At 42.3% G+C, this 17,008-nt stretch overlaps 2 protein-coding genes across 2 annotated transcripts in view; one reads left to right on the forward strand and one right to left on the reverse strand.

Moving 5' to 3' along the window:
* Window positions 1–1,864: 1,864 nt before the first annotated feature.
* Window positions 1,865–11,951, forward strand: LOC144492731 (olfactomedin-4-like). Its single transcript, XM_078211101.1, has 5 exons — window positions 1,865–1,919; window positions 2,085–2,231; window positions 3,557–3,775; window positions 4,337–4,493; window positions 10,654–11,951. Exons 1-5 carry the CDS (start codon window positions 1,878–1,880, stop codon window positions 11,460–11,462), a joined length of 1,374 nt encoding a protein of 457 aa, XP_078067227.1. The 5' UTR covers window positions 1,865–1,877; the 3' UTR covers window positions 11,463–11,951.
* LOC144493112 (sperm microtubule inner protein 8-like) overlaps window positions 11,852–17,008 on the reverse strand; it is a 35,286-nt gene continuing 30,129 nt past the window's right edge. Inside the window, exon 8 of the mRNA XM_078212014.1 lies at window positions 11,852–11,923. Coding sequence (XP_078068140.1) covers window positions 11,852–11,923 — 72 coding nt within the window. The remainder of the gene's footprint in view (window positions 11,924–17,008) is intronic.

Consider the following 17,008-nt stretch of genomic DNA (forward strand, 5'->3'; position numbering starts at 1 on the left):
GAACACCCTGTATGACTTCAGAAAAAGGTATGTCTTACAAAGAAAGGACCTGTATTTACATACAACTTTAATGACCTCAGGCCCCACAGCATTCTGCAGCTAAGGGATAACTTTGCAGTGTGGCCACTGTTATAGTGTAACAAACCAAGCAGTCAATTTGTTTACAGCAAGGTCCCATGATCAACAATCAGATAATGATCAGATTTTAGATCTGCTTTAGGGATTTTCATTGGGGACATTAATGTGCTGAATCTTCCTGGTCCTGTGGAGGGAGTTTAAAGGCAAGACCAGAGTAAGCATTGAGATTAGGGTGTCAGCAGGCTATTCCTGCCTTTAGGCAATCTTGCCAGATGTGGATCATCAATGGCAGTGGCTGCCTACCTGGCAGCAGTGAATAGACAATAATTATCAATTAGGAAGCTAATGAGGGAGATGGAGAGCATTCCACCAGCAGCTGCCTGATGAGTACTGATTTCAGAAGCACAATGGAGGCAGCCTTTCAATGCCAGGCCAGAGTGCCAGCAGAGCCAGAGGCTCCATGTCCCAATGACATGGTCATGTGCAGGACAGACTGTACCCATAGGCGGCCAGGCACACACCATCAGGGATGGCACCTGCCATGCGGAAGAATATTTTCTACGATGGAAAGATTCTACCCAATATTGACCAGCATACCAGAGAGAAATCACCCACTCTTCGAATAGGGCTAAGGGATCATTTACCTGTAAGGACAGGTGGATGTGGCTGAATGTCTCATTCCAAAATTGGTACCTCTGACAGTGCAAAACCTCCTCAGTGCTACATTGAACTGTCAGCCTAGATTTTGTACTGAAATCTTTGGAGTGTGGCTTGAACCCCAGACCCCTGATTCAGGAACAGGAATATTACCACGGAACCACGCCTAACAATAAAGCAATACTGCATTTTGTGGGGGGCATTGGAGAGAAGTCACATTTTACTGTAATCACCCCAAAAAAACAGGAATTTAACAATAAAGATTGGTAAAATAAAGACTGATCTTAAAGGTTCCAACTAATTCAGTCACCGAGCCAAATTTGCTCTGGATGGATGTCACATGAGATTTACAGCCTGGATTCTATGAAACAATCCAGGGTTACATTCACATGAACAAGAAACAGTGGGATTCTAGTGACATGAAATGCAAGCAAAACTTCATCCCTTCCACTAGGGTTGCCAACTGTGATTAAATGTATTCCTGGAGACTTGATCCCACACAACAGCCATTATTCAGCCAACACATCCATCCTTGTGACGCACTGCTTTCCTGCACCAATTGGAAAGCAAAAAGGCACATCACCCAATTGAATGATGCTGGATTGTCAACCTTTCATTTCCCCCATTGTCAATATTTTTATATCTGGCACAGGGAAACGATCAAAGGATGTGACCAAAACTTTTTGAATGTCACTGTGATTTTTCTCCAGGGTCCTGGAGATCGATCTTGAATTTCTGCAGACTCCAGGCCAATCCTAGAGGGTTGGCAACCTTACCTTCTACCTACCCACTCTTGTTTGAGTCATTGAAGAGTCAGGTCAATGTGGTAACTGAGGCACAGCCCTTCCCACCTCACTTGATAGAGGATTCTTCTTTCTCTAACACACAAACGGTCTCAGCAAGGCTTTGGAAGTGCGGATGGTGGATGCCAGTGAACTTCTGGCAGACCCAGCGCTGAGTGGGTGACATTTTTAACCCACTCAATCACCATCGAAGAGGAACTTGTCCAGCGACGGGAGAGTTACTGTTATAGGAGGGACCCCTGGGTGAATCACGCCTCCCCTAATCCCCGCCCCCCCCCCCCATTTATATAAATACTCATGTCTCTAGATAAGTTCCGCAACTAGAATTGGGTTGGAGCGATGGGGATATTCGGCTTGTTTTTATTCCTGGGCTTTGCCTCTGTAAGTAGTGCATTCAATCTCCCAGTAATTGATCACAGGGAACATGACTGAGATAGATCTACACAATGAGGGGTGGGAATGGATTTATTCCTGACTCCAGTTTGATGCTGAGCGTTGATTCATTCATTTTGCATTGAATTCTCCCTTTGCCCACTATTTCATTAGGCGGATCGTGATGTTCTGGCAGAGGCTCGGGTCGCGAAGAGATGCTACTGCGATCTTCAGGTGTCAGATGGGCCATTCCCTCACAAACAATTTCAGCAACTGTACTCGGTCTCAGAGAGCTGCAGCCAGAGGCTGAACGTTCAGCAGGTGAGTGGCGTTGAGTTGGGGGGGGGGGGGGGGGCGGAGAGCCAACTCCTCCCTACCTTCCGGAAACTCCTAAACCGAACCCTAACTCCCAACAAACTGTGACATCTTTCCATCCTGTGACCCAGCACTCCCGGGATGTTGTGGAGACGAATGGAATACTACTGTGCTGAGATGGATGGCCTGTAGCCCGCACCAGCCATTGGCAGGTTTTGGGTTGCAAATTGAGCACTTCGCTGTCCCTGCACACAAATAAGGAGGAAGGGGATGTCGTAAGGTTTTTTTCGAAATAAATAAAGGCTTGCATTTATATAGCGCCTTTCATGACCTGAGGAAGTCGCAGAGTGTTTTAGAGTCAGTGAAAGTGCTTTTCTTTAGTGTAAGCATTGTTGTAGGAAATTGTTCAACAATCATTATTTATTATTATTTATTTATTAACAGGGGGTTGGAGTTTAAGAGCCGTGGGGTTATGCTGCAACTGTACAGGACCTTGGTGAGACCACATTTGGAATATTGTGTGCAGTTCTGGTCACCTCACTATAAGAAGGATGTGGAAGCGCTGGAAAGAGTGCAGAGGAGATTTACCAGGATGCTGCCTGGTTTGGAGGGTAGGTCTTATGAGGAAAGGTTGAGGGAGCTAGGGCTGTTCCCTCTGGAGCGGAGGAGGCTGAGGGGAGACTTAATAGAGGTTTATAAAATGATGAAGGGGATAGATAGAGTGAACGTTCAAAGACTATTTCCTCGGGTGGATGGAGCTATTACAAGGGGGCATAACTACAGGGTTCGTGGTGGGAGATATAGGAAGGATATCAGAGGTAGGTTCTTTATGCAGAGAGTGGTTGGCGTGTGGAATGGACTGCCTGCAGTGATAGTGGAGTCAGACACTTTAGGAACATTTAAGCGGTTATTGCATAGGCACATGGAGCACACCAGGATGATAGGGAGTGGGATAGCTTGATCTTGGTTTCAGATAAAGCTCGGCACAACATCGTGGGCCGAAGGGACTGTTCTGTGCTGTACTGTTCTATGTTCTATGTTCTAATCAATAAGACAGGGTCGTCTGTTTTAGGTTGACTGAGAGATTAATTAATGTTGGCTGAGACACCAGCAGAAAATCCCCACTCCTCTTCCAGTAGTAGTATAGATATTTGTCTTTAACCTGAGATTGCAGCTGAGCCCCGGTTTAATTTCTCATCTGAAAGACACAGTGGCACCTCTTCAGTTCTGCACTGGAGTGTCAGCCTATGATGTGCTAGTTTGCTGTTAACCAGTTGATTCCTTATCCCAATCTTTTGAACAGAGAAACATGCATTTTGTTTAATTCACAGTTTAGTGAACCTATTGAAATTATTGCCAACGTGGAGCAGAAACTGAATGACCTTGTGCAGCGCATTCATGAATTCAAAGAAGAATATGACGGTGAACTATATAGTATCATTTCATTTCGGATAATAGAGATCGAAATTGCCGAGCTGAATGACTTGCTTAACCAACTTCAAGAGAAATACTCTAGGAACAATGATGAGAGAACTGATCTGGATATGCAGGTAAGAAGAGTTCAGTGTTGATTGGTTTTGTGTGGGTATGTGTGACATTGAGGGTTGGGAAGCTGTGAAGTCACTTGAAACTCCCATGACAGAGGAATCCAATTCATCCCAAATTGGGAGTCAAACCTAGAGCTTTCTGATTAGTGTAGGTCAAGTAATCACTAGAGAAACTTGGTGAGGCATCAGGGGGTCTATGTTACTTATGCAACCAACATTAGTTGTTATCATGTTTTTTTGTCGGTGTTTGCTGTGCCAAAATTGGCTACCATGCCTCCTACATGCCAACAAGTGACTGCACTTCAAACGTGGCTGCAAAGCATTCTTGAGTTGGTCTAAAGTACAATATAAACACAAATTAGAGTCATTACAGCACAAAAAGAGGCCCTTTGGCTCATTGTGACTGCACCTATCTATTCTAATCCCATTTTCCAGCACTTGGTTCATAGCTTTGTACGCTATGGCATTTCAAATTCTCACCTAAATGCTTCTTAAATGTGACAGTTCCCACCACTACCACCCTTTCAGGCAGTTCTTTCTTATGTTCTTTTTTTTATCCAACAGGCACAAAATATTACCAACAAAGTAAATGAATTGGAGAAATACGACCGTCTTAAAGTAGTTCAAAAACACAGAAGAAATGCCATCCTGAAAAGGAGTCTGACTGCTTGCCAGAATGCACTATTAGTAACTCCAACCCCGTATGTCACTCCACAGCCAGGTGAGTACAACTGGCAACACTGTCACACACAGACAACAGGAAGAATCCGCCCTGATTTTATCCATTCAGGTGATATGAAATATTGCTGGTGCCTTAATTCAGTTTTGTCACTTTCAATTTTTGCAGCAAAGAGACGCAGGTGTTCAAAGGCAAATCGGCTGGAAGAGCCAGAATAAATGGATCAGTTTCAAAACTGACTGCGTTTAGCCTCCACATCATATCCTGAGTCACCAGCTAAAATGATGGCTAGTGGTAGTCACTAGATGTTTTGATATGGCATAGAACCATACAGGATAGAAAGCGGCCATTTGGGCTATCAGGCCTGTGCCAGTTCTTTGAAAGACTAATGCAATAACTTCCATTCCCCAGATCTTTCACTGTAGCCCTGCAATTCTTTTCCCTGACTTAGCATGTTCAACATTATTTGCTTGATGGTATTTCCATCTCAGCTGGTTGCAGATCTAGTTCAAGAAATCAGTACACAGCCACCTCCTCAAGGGCAATTAGTGATGGGCAATGAATGCTGGTTTAGCCACCATGCCCAAATCCCATGATTTCATTTTATAAAAACAACAAAAAAAAACTTCTTCCCAAATTGTGTAATCACCCATTTGATTAACACCATTTTGGCTTTCTTCCCATTCACTCAGTTCTGCATTTAAAGCATAAGGATAACAGAATGTCAATCAGACAACAAATAAACCAACTGAAGTGGTTGGTAGGCATGGAATAAGGCCCCACAGGTACAGTGGCCTCAGAGTTGTTTCACAGAACTAGCAACCCAGAACCATGAGTTCAAATCCCAACATGCCTGCAAACAAATTCAACAACTTTGTAATAAAACCAGAAAATGCTGGAAATATTCAGTAGGTCTGGCACTATCTGGCAGCAGTGACACAGTGGTTATCACTGTTGCCTCATAGCACCAGGAACCCAGGTTCGATTCCCGGCTTGGGTCACTCTCTGTGCAGAATCTGAACGTTTTTCCTTTGTCTGTGTGGGTTTCCGCTGGCTGCTCCAGTTTCCTCCCACAGTCTGAAAAAAGTGCTAGTTTGGTGCATTGGCCCTGCTAAATTCTCTCTCAGTATACCCGAACAGGTGCCAGAGTGTGCCCGCTGGGGGATTTTCACAGTAACTTCATTGCAGTGTTAATGTAAGCCTGCTTATAACTGATAAATAAATAAAACTTCAAACTATTGTGAAGAGTGAACATTTCAGACATGTGCTTTTTCATCAGATAAATACATTTGTGGACTGGTACCAAAAAAGGTAACTTGCCACTGTTGCCCAATCTGACCTATTTGTGTCACCAGTTTGAAGCTGTATGTTTAAATCTTAATGTATGCAGGGTGACTAGCGATGGGCTCTTTGCAAGTGTTGCTGAAATCTCAAAAACAAATGAATAGATTTTTACAGTAAAAAAGACTCAATTATTCAGGGTAACAAGGCAGACACTTTATATAACATACGCATCATCAACACTTAATCACAAAGTATTTTAAGCCTTGGTCCTGGATTAATCCAGTGGACTAGGAGTTCCATGGGTCATAATGGATATGAGAGCTCATTGGTAACTCATGAGTTACCTTGGGAACCAAACACTGAAAGGAATGTAAAGGCCCACATTGACTTAAAAGGAAGGATAGTTTGGGAATAGAACCAGTGAGGGATTGACAGGACAATGTCACAGTAATGACAGAGAGATGGCAGAAATATTAAATGATTATTTCACTTCAGTATTTACAAGTAGAAATGACATTGAATGATGAGACGAGCAATGAGGTAAGTGTGATTTTTTTTTTTAAAAGGGTTGTATTAAACTTTTTTCTTTGTTCATTGGGTTGCAAGCTTCACTGGCTAGGCCAGCATTTGTTGACCATCCCTAATTGTCCTTGACAAGGTGGTGATGAGCTACCTTCTTGAACCATTATGGTCCATTTGCTGGAGGGAAGGGAATTCCGGGGAGTTTCTGTTGAATAAACAAATCCAACTCAAACAGGATAATGTCCCTGGCCTGGATGGATTGCATTCACATCTTTTAACAGAATCAAGGGGAACTATAGCAGAGGAATTACTGCACATATTTAATAATTTGTTGAAAAAGATCTAGTTTCAGTGGATTGGTGGATGGCTGATGAGATTCTTATATTTAAGAAAGGGGATAGAACATGGTGAGGAAACTATAAACCAGACACTTGAACATCGGTCATAGGAAAAATAATGGGATCCCTACTAAGGGAAAGAAGAACATCTAGGAACAAAAAAATCTAATAGCATAGATTTCAAGTATCTTGCTTGATCAGCCTTCTTGAATTTTTTGAGAAGGTAACATAGCAAGTAGACAAACCTGTAGCAAACCTGTGACTTCAACCACCTAGAAGGACAGCCAAGAATAATGGACAAGATGTGATTTATCTGGATTTTCAAAAGGGCTTCAACAAGGTCTCCCACAATCGATCAAACAATAAGGTCAGAGAATGTGGATTAGAACAAGTGGCAGGATGGATTTTTAGCTGGCTTCAAGAAAGAAAGCAGAGAATGGGAATAAATGGTAGTTATTTAGAATGGCAGAGGTGGGAAGCGATGTTGCACAAGTATTGGTGCCGGCACGACTTATGTTCAAAATTTACATTAACAATTTGGAATCAAAAACATAATTTCTAAATTTGCGGAATGGGGTGGGATAGTGTATGGTTTGGTTTGTGTGCTCTACCTAAAGGTAGGTCCTTGGCTCATTGTCTGTAGATGCTGCATCCTGGGCTGTTTGTTTGACAATTTTTGTCGGTAGTGGTTTGCCACTGCCACCCAACTCTCAGGGGTAGGGCAAGGAGGGAGACCCTAAGTCTACCTCAGCCAGAATGGGAATCAAACCCTCACTGTTGGCATTATTCTCAACCACATGTTCGCCATATAGCTTACTGAACCTGCCTCCCAGATATTAATACTGCATGACGTTACAGAAGGACATTAATAACCCTTGCAGATTGGTTAAATAATTGGCAAATGAAGTTAAACACAGATAAATATGAAGTAGTACATTTTGGTAGGAAGAATAAGGAGGTCATTTATTACTTGGCATGTGCAAGTCTAGGTGAGATAGAGGAACAAAAGGGTCTCAGAGTACAAATACACCAATCGCTAAAACTTACACCAAATGTTAGCAAGGCCATAATAAAACAAACCAAGTACTTTATTTCTAGCAGGATAGAATTGAAAAGTAGAGAAGTTAATCGTGTATTGAATCTTGGTTAAACCAAACTTAAAGGTACTGCATGTAGTTCTGGTCGCCATATTATAAAAGGAATATAGAGGCACTGAGAGGGTGCAGAGAAGATTTACAAGGATGATACCAGAAATGTGGGCATATATATATAGATATTTATCAGGAAAGGATTGACATGCTGGGTCTCTTTAAATCATGCAAGGTTTTAATGGAGCAGATACAGAATGTTTCCTCTTCTGGGGAAGAGAATAACTAAAGGTCGGCAATATAAAATAGTCATCAAGATATCCAATAGGGAATGCAGAATAAATTCTTTACAAAGACAAAGAACAAAGAAAATTACAGCACTGGAACAGGCCCTTCGGCCCTCCAAGCTTGCACTGACCATGCTGCCCGAGTGAACTCAAACCCCCTACTCTTCCAGGGACCATATCCCTCTATTCCCATCCTATTCATGTATTTATCAAGACGCCGTTTAAAACTCACTATCGTATCCGCTTCCACTACCTCCCCGGCAGCAAGTTCCAGGCACCCACCACCCTCTGTGTAAAAAACATGGCTCGTTTATCTCCTTTAAACCTTGCCCCTCGCACCTTAAGCCTATGCCCCCTAGTAATTGACTCTTCCACCCTGGGAAAAGCTTCTGACTATCCACTGTCCGTGCCCCTCATAATCTTGTAGACTTCTATCAAGTCGCCCCTCAACCTCCGTCGTTCCAGTGAGAACAAACCACGTTTCTCCAACCTCTCCTCATAGCTAATGCCCTCCATACCAGGCAACATCCTGGTAAATCTTTTCTGTACCCTCTCCAAAACCTTCACATCCTTCTGATAGTGTGGCGACCAGAATTGAACACTATATTCCAAGTGCGGCCTAACTAAGGTTCTATAAAGCTGCAACATGACTTGCCAATTTTTAAACTCAGTGCCCCGGCCGGTGGAGGCAAGTATGCCGTATGCATTCTTGACTACCTTCTCCATCTGCGCTGCCACTTTCAGTGACCTGTGTACCTGTACACCCAGATCCCTCTGCCTATCAATACTCTTAAGGGTTCTGCCATTTTCTGTATACTCACTGAATGACGAGAATGTGGAACTCGCTACCATACGGAGTGGTTAAAAGGAATGGTACAGATGCATTTAAAGGAAAGCTAAACATGCACATGAGGGAGAATGGAATAGAGGTTTACAATAATAGATTTAGGTGAGGAAAGGTGAGAGGAAGTTGGAGTGGAGCATAAAAACCAGCATTGACTGGTTGAGTCAATTGGACAATTTCTGTGCCATTTGTATCATGTAATGTAAAGCTCCTTCAATGCTATGGTGGCTAAAGGCACACAGAATAGAAGGTGCTAACTGTTTCTTGTCATTATTGAATTCGCTGATCTCACCCTGGGTGTAATTGGCTTCAATACCAATGTTTTGCAAAGGGTTTTAAAATCAACCAATCAGCTCCTAATTCTATCCAGTTATTCAATATATCACAGCAAAAAAACAGTTTTCAACAAAAAGTAAGGCATTCTGGTCGGTATTCCAAGAGACCTGATTCTATGATTTCTATTCTATGATTAGAATAGCCTTATGTAATTGCTGTGAATGAATGGCTGGTTTAATAGGGCTCTAGAGGAATGAAAACCATTGGTTTGCGTTACATGTTCTCATTTTGGAAGGTAGTAGAGCACCATCCCCACACATATAGGGCAAAATTTTCTCCAAAAAATTCTAAGTGTAAAACGGGCGAGAAAATGGGAGGATTTCTCACCCATTTTTTCAGTGCAGTAAGTAATGGTAATTTACGTCACTCTGTGCAATAGAGGCCATAATGTGAATCTCGCCAGTAGAGGGGGTGGAATCTCAGCCCGCCCATGAGGCCGGCTGCTGATCTGTAGGGGCGCAATTGTGCAGGCGCCCCGATCTCCCACAGTATACTGGGAAATCTGTTGTCTCTCCCCCTCGATCTCTGCCCCAGCCGATTGCCACTCCCCCGATTGTAGTTCCAGCCGATTACCTCCCCCCTCAGTCATGACCTAGGCTGATTACCCCTCCCCCCCACCGATCACCACCCAGCCAGTCAACCATCCCCCTTCCCACCCCCAATGGAGCTCCCCACCGCCTCCTCCCATCATGGTCCTGCCCCCATGAGGCCCTGCTCCCCATTAGGCCCTGCCCCCTCAAGCTTCAGCCCTATGCCCTGCCCCGTCAGGCCCTTTCCCTTGGACACTGCCTGGCCCTGCCCCAACCACCCAGGGGGCTTCAATGACCTCCGGTCCCACCGGCAAGGGGACTGAGGTAAGAGGGCCTGGACTATTTAGTCCAGCCTTACTTATGACATGCAAAAATGTCATTAATATTTAAATCAGCCTCATTTCCTTCCCGGATGCGAAGCTGATTTCGTCGGCAGAACTGGAAAGATTGCGAGAGGTGAGAAATCGGGCATGAACGCCTCTTGCCCTATCTTACCAGCTCGCTACGCCAATCGACTAGCATTGTGAGCCAGTAAGATCCCGCCCACAGGGTCTAAATGTGCATGATAATTTTGCTATTAGTACCACCAATCTTATCTATAACATCATTAGAAAGTAAGATTAAAAAGGAACTGAAAAGCAGGGAAGTTTTGTTAAACTTATGTGGGATCTTGGTTAGACCACACTCAAGAGGATTGTGTATATTTCTGCTCCATTTTGCAACAAGTATATAAATGCACTGGAGAAGTTACAAAAAAGATCTACAAGGATAACGCCAGAACAGGCTGGGGCTCTTTTCTCGAGGAGAGTGATGTCTGAGCGGTCTAAAATCATGACTAAATTTTGATCACAACAAATGGAAAAGATCAAATGGATTCCTAGTCTCTTTCTGTGTTTTAAATATTCTGAGTATTATTATACTGTACATATTGCTGTTTACCAACTGTAACAGGGTTTGTTGGGATTTCTTACAGGGTCCTGTTCATTCGGAAGATTAAAAACAGTCTCCTATCCCAAGAGTTCAATGCTCAATCATTATGGGACATCCTACCCATACGGTTCCTGGGGGAAAGACCCGCTACCAGCACCTGGGAATGAGGATCAGCACTGGCTTGTAATTCTATCCAGTAGCAATAGATTTGGAACTAAGATTCGTCTTTACAACTCTTATGCTAAATTCCTCATGAAAACCACTCACAAAGATGTGAGTTTTCAAACTCATAATCCCCAAGGCTCCAATGGGTTAATGTATGGAAATGCCTACTATTACAATTGCTACAACTTGGGCAAGCTTTGCAGATTTAACATGACCACACACACAGTCATATCTGTCAACTTGCCATTTGCTGGTTATAATGACAAGTTTCCATACTGCACATTTTCTTCCTGTTATGGGTACACAGACATGGACCTAGCAACAGATGAAAATGGGCTGTGGGTCCTCTACTCAACTGAATTCAATTTTGGAAATTTGGTTGTCAGCCGACTCAATGCAGCTGACCTGTCGCTCCTGGAAAGCTGGAACACCACCCTATTCAAACGATCAGCAACCAATGCCTTTCTGGTGTGTGGGGTTGTGTACGCCACCAGGTATATAAGCTCTGAAATAGAAGAGATCTTTTACATGTTTGACACAGTCAGCGGAGTTGAACGAAATAATTTGAATATCAAGTTCCGAAAAGTCTTGCCTGGCATCCAGTACATGAACTACAACCCACAAGACAGGAAACTATATGTGTACAGTGATGCTTATGTTGTGAGTTACAGTTTAACCTTTGAATAAACTGAATGTAGGTTCCTAAGAACCATGCAATGAAAGAAAACCTGTTCTGGTCCAGATAATAGTCAAAAGCCACATGCACTATTTTATATATATATATATATTAGAGAGAGAGCAGCTAAAAAAAATGAAATGTATGTGGCAATTCTTTGGAACAAATTCGTGGAAAACCAAATGATGTGGTCATTAGATGATACATTTTTTTTCTTTAAGATCTTTGTCATTCCTCGTGTTAAGTTTATGTTTCAAGTTTTATATCTTGTAATGTGCTTAGTGTGACCCTTGTGCTAAATAAAACCGACAATGACAAAGTTTATTTGGAAATTAATCTTGATAATGCATACTAATTATTGCTCCTCAGTATGTAAGTAAGATAGATGCCTGAACTGAGTTCATAACATCTGCAGCAGCAACTCGTATCTGTTTGAACCAGTTGTGTAACCTTGACTGTATCTGATATCTGCCTGAAATAAAAATCAAAATATTGCAAGTATTCAGTTGGTCAAGCAGCATCTGTGGTGGTAGAAACAGTTAATGTTTCAGGTTGTTGACCCTTCAACAAGACACATCTGTCTGGATTCAGTAAAGCATCTTTGCAGTAACTCACAATTGTCTGGACTGAATACTCAAGGATTTCAGCAACTTGTCTGTTCAGGTTGAATATTTAATATCTGCAGCATCTAAAATCTGCCTAGACTAGGTGTGCTTTGAAAGAATTCAAGACAAATAATGCTTCAATGCTGTTCCTTTGAATGTGATATAAAATGCATATGACAGGTAATTCAGGTGAATGGGGCAGCAAAGCGAAATGAGATTGATGTAAGTATTGGTATTTTGGTCTCTTTGGATTTTGACATTGAACATTTAGCAGTAACATTGAAACTTCACTTTCAACCAAGCACCTTAAGAGTTCACTGGTTCAATCACTATTATGCTGTAATATGAAGAATCATAACTTGTTAAGCTCCATTTATAAAAAGCATTTAAAAATAAAAATGAAATCTAATATCAAAGTGAAACTGTTTTGTTGGCAAGCTAGTTTCTAGCTATGTGCTTATATTGTAATTAAACATCACCTATTCTACAATTTGGGGACAACTTTCCTACAACAAGCCTTACCACCTAAAGTTTTGTGCTTTCATTCCTTGGTTCTTCTTACTCACCTGCATTGGTGATCACACTGCTATAAAGATTGACTGGCTTACTACATCACTCCCCTTCACTGATTCTTGTAAGAGGTATTCCATGGATGGCAGCAGCCATGAGGTGTCAGTTTGAACCTTTATGGATGGAGGCCTGTGCTAGATCACAAGTTGGCCCTGCCATTTTGTCTGACTTGGCCCTATGATTGGAGCCACAGTAGTGTGGTGCCAGGGAGATACCATAGAGTCATAGAGGTTTACAGCATGGAAACAGGCCCTTCGGCCCAACTTGTCCATGCCGCCCTTTTTTTTAAAAACCCCTAAGCTAATCCCAATTGCCCGCATTTGGCCCATATCCCTTTATACCCATCGTACCCATGTAACTATCTAAATGCTTTTTAAAAGACAAAATTGTACCCGCCTCTGCTACCACCTCTGGCAGCTTGTTCCAGACACTCACCACCCTTTGTGTGAAAAAATTGCCCCTCTGGACACTTTTGTATCTCTCCCCTCTCACCTTAAACCTATGCCTTCTAGTTTTAGACTCCCCTATCTTTGGGAAAAGATATTGACTTTCCAGCTGATCTGTGTCCTTCATTATTTTATAGACCTTATACGATCACCCCTCAGCCTCCTACGCTCCAGAGAAAAAAGTCCCAGTCTATCCAGCCTCTCCTTATAACTCAATCCATCAAGTCCTGGGAGCATCCTAGTAAATCTTTTCTGCACTCGTTCTAGTTTAATAATATCCTTTCTATAATAGGGTGACCAGAATTGCACACAGTATTCCAAGTGTGGCCTTACCAATGTCTTGTACAACTTCAACAAGACATTCCAACTCCTGTATTCAATGTTCTGACTGATGAAACCAAGCATGCCGAATGCCTTCTTCACCACTCTGTCCACCTGTGACTCCACTCTCAAGGAGTTATGAACATGTACCCCTAGATCTCTTTGTTCTGTAACTCTCCCCAACGCCCTACCATTAATTGAGTAAGTCCTGCGCTGGTTCAAACTACCAAAATGCATCACCTCGCATTTGTCAGCCCAGCATGGCGTCTCTCCGTAAGATATCATCATAGAAACATAGAACAACTACAGCACAATACAGGCCCTTCAGCCCACAAAGTTGTGTCGAACATGTCCCTACCTTAGAGATTACTAGGCTTACCTATAACCCTCTATCTTACTAAGTTCCATGTACTTATCTAAAAGTCTCTTAAAAAACCCTATCGAATCTGCCTCCACCACCGTTGCTGGCAGCCCATTCCACGCGCCCACCACCCTCTGAGTGAAAAACTTACCCCTGACATCTCCTCTGTACCTACTCCCCAGCACCTTAAACCTGTGAACTCTTGTGGCAACCATTTCAGCCCTAGGAAAAAGTCTCTGACTGTCCACTCGATCAATACCTCTCAACACCTTATACACCTCTATCAGGTCACCCCTCATCCTTCGTCTCTCCAAGAAGAAAAGGCTGAGCTCAACCTATCGTCATAAGGCATGCCCCCCAACCCAGGCAACATCCTTGTAAATCTCCTCTGCACCCTTTTTATGGCTCCCACATCCTTCCTGTAATGAGGCGACTAGCACTGAGGCAAGTGGGGTCTGACCAGGGTCCTATATAGCTGCAACATTATCTCACGACTCCTAAACTCAATTCCTTGATTGATGAAGGCCAGTACACCATACGCCTTCTTAACCACAGCCTCAACCTGCACAGCTGCTTTGAGCGTCCTATGAACTCGGGCCCCAAGATCCTTCTGATCGTCCACACTGCCAAGAGTCCTACCATTAATATTATATTCCGCCATCCTATTTGACCTGCCAAAATGAACCACCTCACACTTATCTGGGTTAAACTCCATCTGCCACTTCTCTGCCCAGTCTTGCATCCTATCAATGTCTCGCTGCAACTTCTGACATCCCTCCACACTATCCACAACACCTCCAACCTTTATGTCATAGAAATCATAGAAACCCTACAGTACAGAAAGAGGCCATTCGGCCCATCGAGTCTGCACCAACCACAATCCCACCCAGGCCCTACCCCCACATCCCTACATATTTTACCCGCTAGTCCCTCTAATCTACGCATCCCAGGACACTAAGGGGCAAACTTATCATCAGCAAACTTACCAACACATCCCTCCACTTCTTCATCCAGGTCATTTATAAAAATCACAAAGAGTAAGGGTCCCAGAACAGATCCCTGGGGCACTCCACTGGTGACCGACCTCCATTCAGAATATGACCCATCTATAACCACTCTTTGCCTTCTGTGGGCAAGCCAGTTCTGGATCCACAAAGCAATGTCCCCTTGGATCCCATGCCCCCTCACTTTCTCAATAAGCCTTGCATGGGGCACCTTATCAAATGCCTTGTTGAAGTCCATATATACTACATCTACTGCTCTTCCTTCATCAATGTGTTTAGTTACATCCTCAAAAAATTCAACCAGGCTCATAAAGCATGATCTGCCTTTGACAGAGCCATGCTATTCTTAATCATATTATACCTCTCCAAATGTTCATAAATCCTGCCTCTCAGGATCTTCTCCATCAACTTACCAACCACTGAGGTTAGACTCACTGGTCTATAATTTCCAGGGCTATCTCTACTCCCTTTCTTGAATAAAGGAACAACATCCGCAATCCTCCGGAACCTCTCCCGTCTCCATTGATGATGCAAAGATCATCGCCAGAGGCTCAGCAATCTCCTCCCTTGCCTCCCACAGTAGCCTGGGGTACATCTCATCTGGTCCCCATCCAACCTAGACTGTGTGGGCCTCTGAATTGTAAATGGGCATGTGATTGAAACTAGTTTCAGGAACAGTACCTTTATCGCCCCCAGAATCTAGCAGATCCAATAGAACCACCAGTCGTTAGTCAGTCTGAGAACAAAACTCTGAAACCAGGTGCAAACCAGTCATCAAGCAGCCAAAGTATTCAACCTGTTCCAGTTTCAAAGGTCACCTGAGAACCAAGCTGTTATGAATGTTTCACTAGACAAGATCTTCCCTTTAACTTTAAATGGGTGAATTTTGTATCTATCAAATAAATACCAATTGTTTTTCTAATGCAAAATTACTTATAGTTTTGTAATTTAATCAGTGAGAAATGTGAAAGTAGGGAGGCAATAACTTTCAGATGGAAACAGTCACAAAGATACAATCACCTTGCAGTAAAACAGAGATTCCAGTGAATTGAATCACTTAATTCTGTGAATCACTCAATATTGTGACAATATGTGCTATTTTGATGTATTTTTTGTTTCAGGGGAGACTGCTTTAAGATTCAGTGTTTTGTTACAAATAGTCGGTTTGCCTGGCAGGAATACAGCAGATACTGGAAAGCAGGATAATTACTCATTTTAACCATGTGGGTGCTTATTTTGCAGAAGGCTTAATGAACTTTTATTTACCTAAGAAAATTACCTTTGGGGTGCTTTCTTGATTAAAATAATGGAAAGGTGAGTTTGGTATACAGGGTCATATAGTCATGTGGCTGAGAAAAAACAGCTTTCTGAGTTCATTTGTTGGAAGGGGCTGTTCAATGATAGAAACCTACAAGCAGCTCTCTCTCTACAAAATCTCTCTGGGAGCTCTAAAGCTATTACCCCAGTCAAAGCAAGTATGCCTGGATTTGTTAACTATTTTTAAAGATGGGTTCAAGTCTATAAGAGAAATATTGCATAAATGGAACTGAGTAGAAATAAGTTAGAAGAGTTTGTTTCTTTTCATGTTTAATGGTTGTTCAATGGTTAAGAATTAAACTATTTCATTTTGTTAGAGGTATATTTAAACTGACATGAATAAAGATTGTTTTTATTAAAAGATCTCTAATTTGTCGGTGGAATCACTCCTAAGGCGAAGCATCCTTTCCTCACACTTATGCCAAAATAGAAAATTGTTGGGGTCTATTCTGGTTTCATAATATACTATGGGGTTTCTGATCTGGCATCTTAACAATACACAAAATCATAGTTACTAAAAAGAATATTTCAGTGTAATAATCTTAGCTTCAATATATTAAATAATCCAAGTTCACTATAAACAAAGGTTTTATGTGCATGAATTCATCATAACAAGAAATTCTCTATACTCATGTTCATTATAACAGGATAGTCAGTACATAGGCATTCACTGTAACATGAAATGGAGTGTACCTGTATTCACAAACAGAATAGTGCATGTGTTCACAACAGAATATTCAGTGTATCTGTGTTGACAGAGATATGTTTATTTGAATATAGCAGGAGATTCAATGTACATGTTGATTGTAATGGGAGATTTAGTGTACTCATGTTCACTATAATACACTAAATCTAGAAATGAAGTTTCACTATTTCTGTCTTTTGTGTGAACACTCTGCCATGTCACACTGCTCCAATAATGTCCTGCACCAA

Source organism: Mustelus asterias, chromosome 4 (genome assembly GCF_964213995.1).
Source record: "Mustelus asterias chromosome 4, sMusAst1.hap1.1, whole genome shotgun sequence".
NCBI classification, from domain to species: Eukaryota; Metazoa; Chordata; class Chondrichthyes; order Carcharhiniformes; family Triakidae; genus Mustelus; species Mustelus asterias.

Bases quoted from the DNA above. Each gene is read 5' to 3' on its own strand.
- LOC144492731 (XM_078211101.1), top strand. From the start codon at position 1,878: ATGGGGATATTCGGCTTGTTTTTATTCCTGGGCTTTGCCTCT. The intron at 3,776-4,336 runs GTAAGAAGAGTT...TTTATCCAACAG, and splicing joins GAACTGATCTGGATATGCAG to GCACAAAATATTACCAACAA. The intron at 4,494-10,653 runs GTGAGTACAACT...GATTTCTTACAG, and splicing joins GTATGTCACTCCACAGCCAG to GGTCCTGTTCATTCGGAAGA.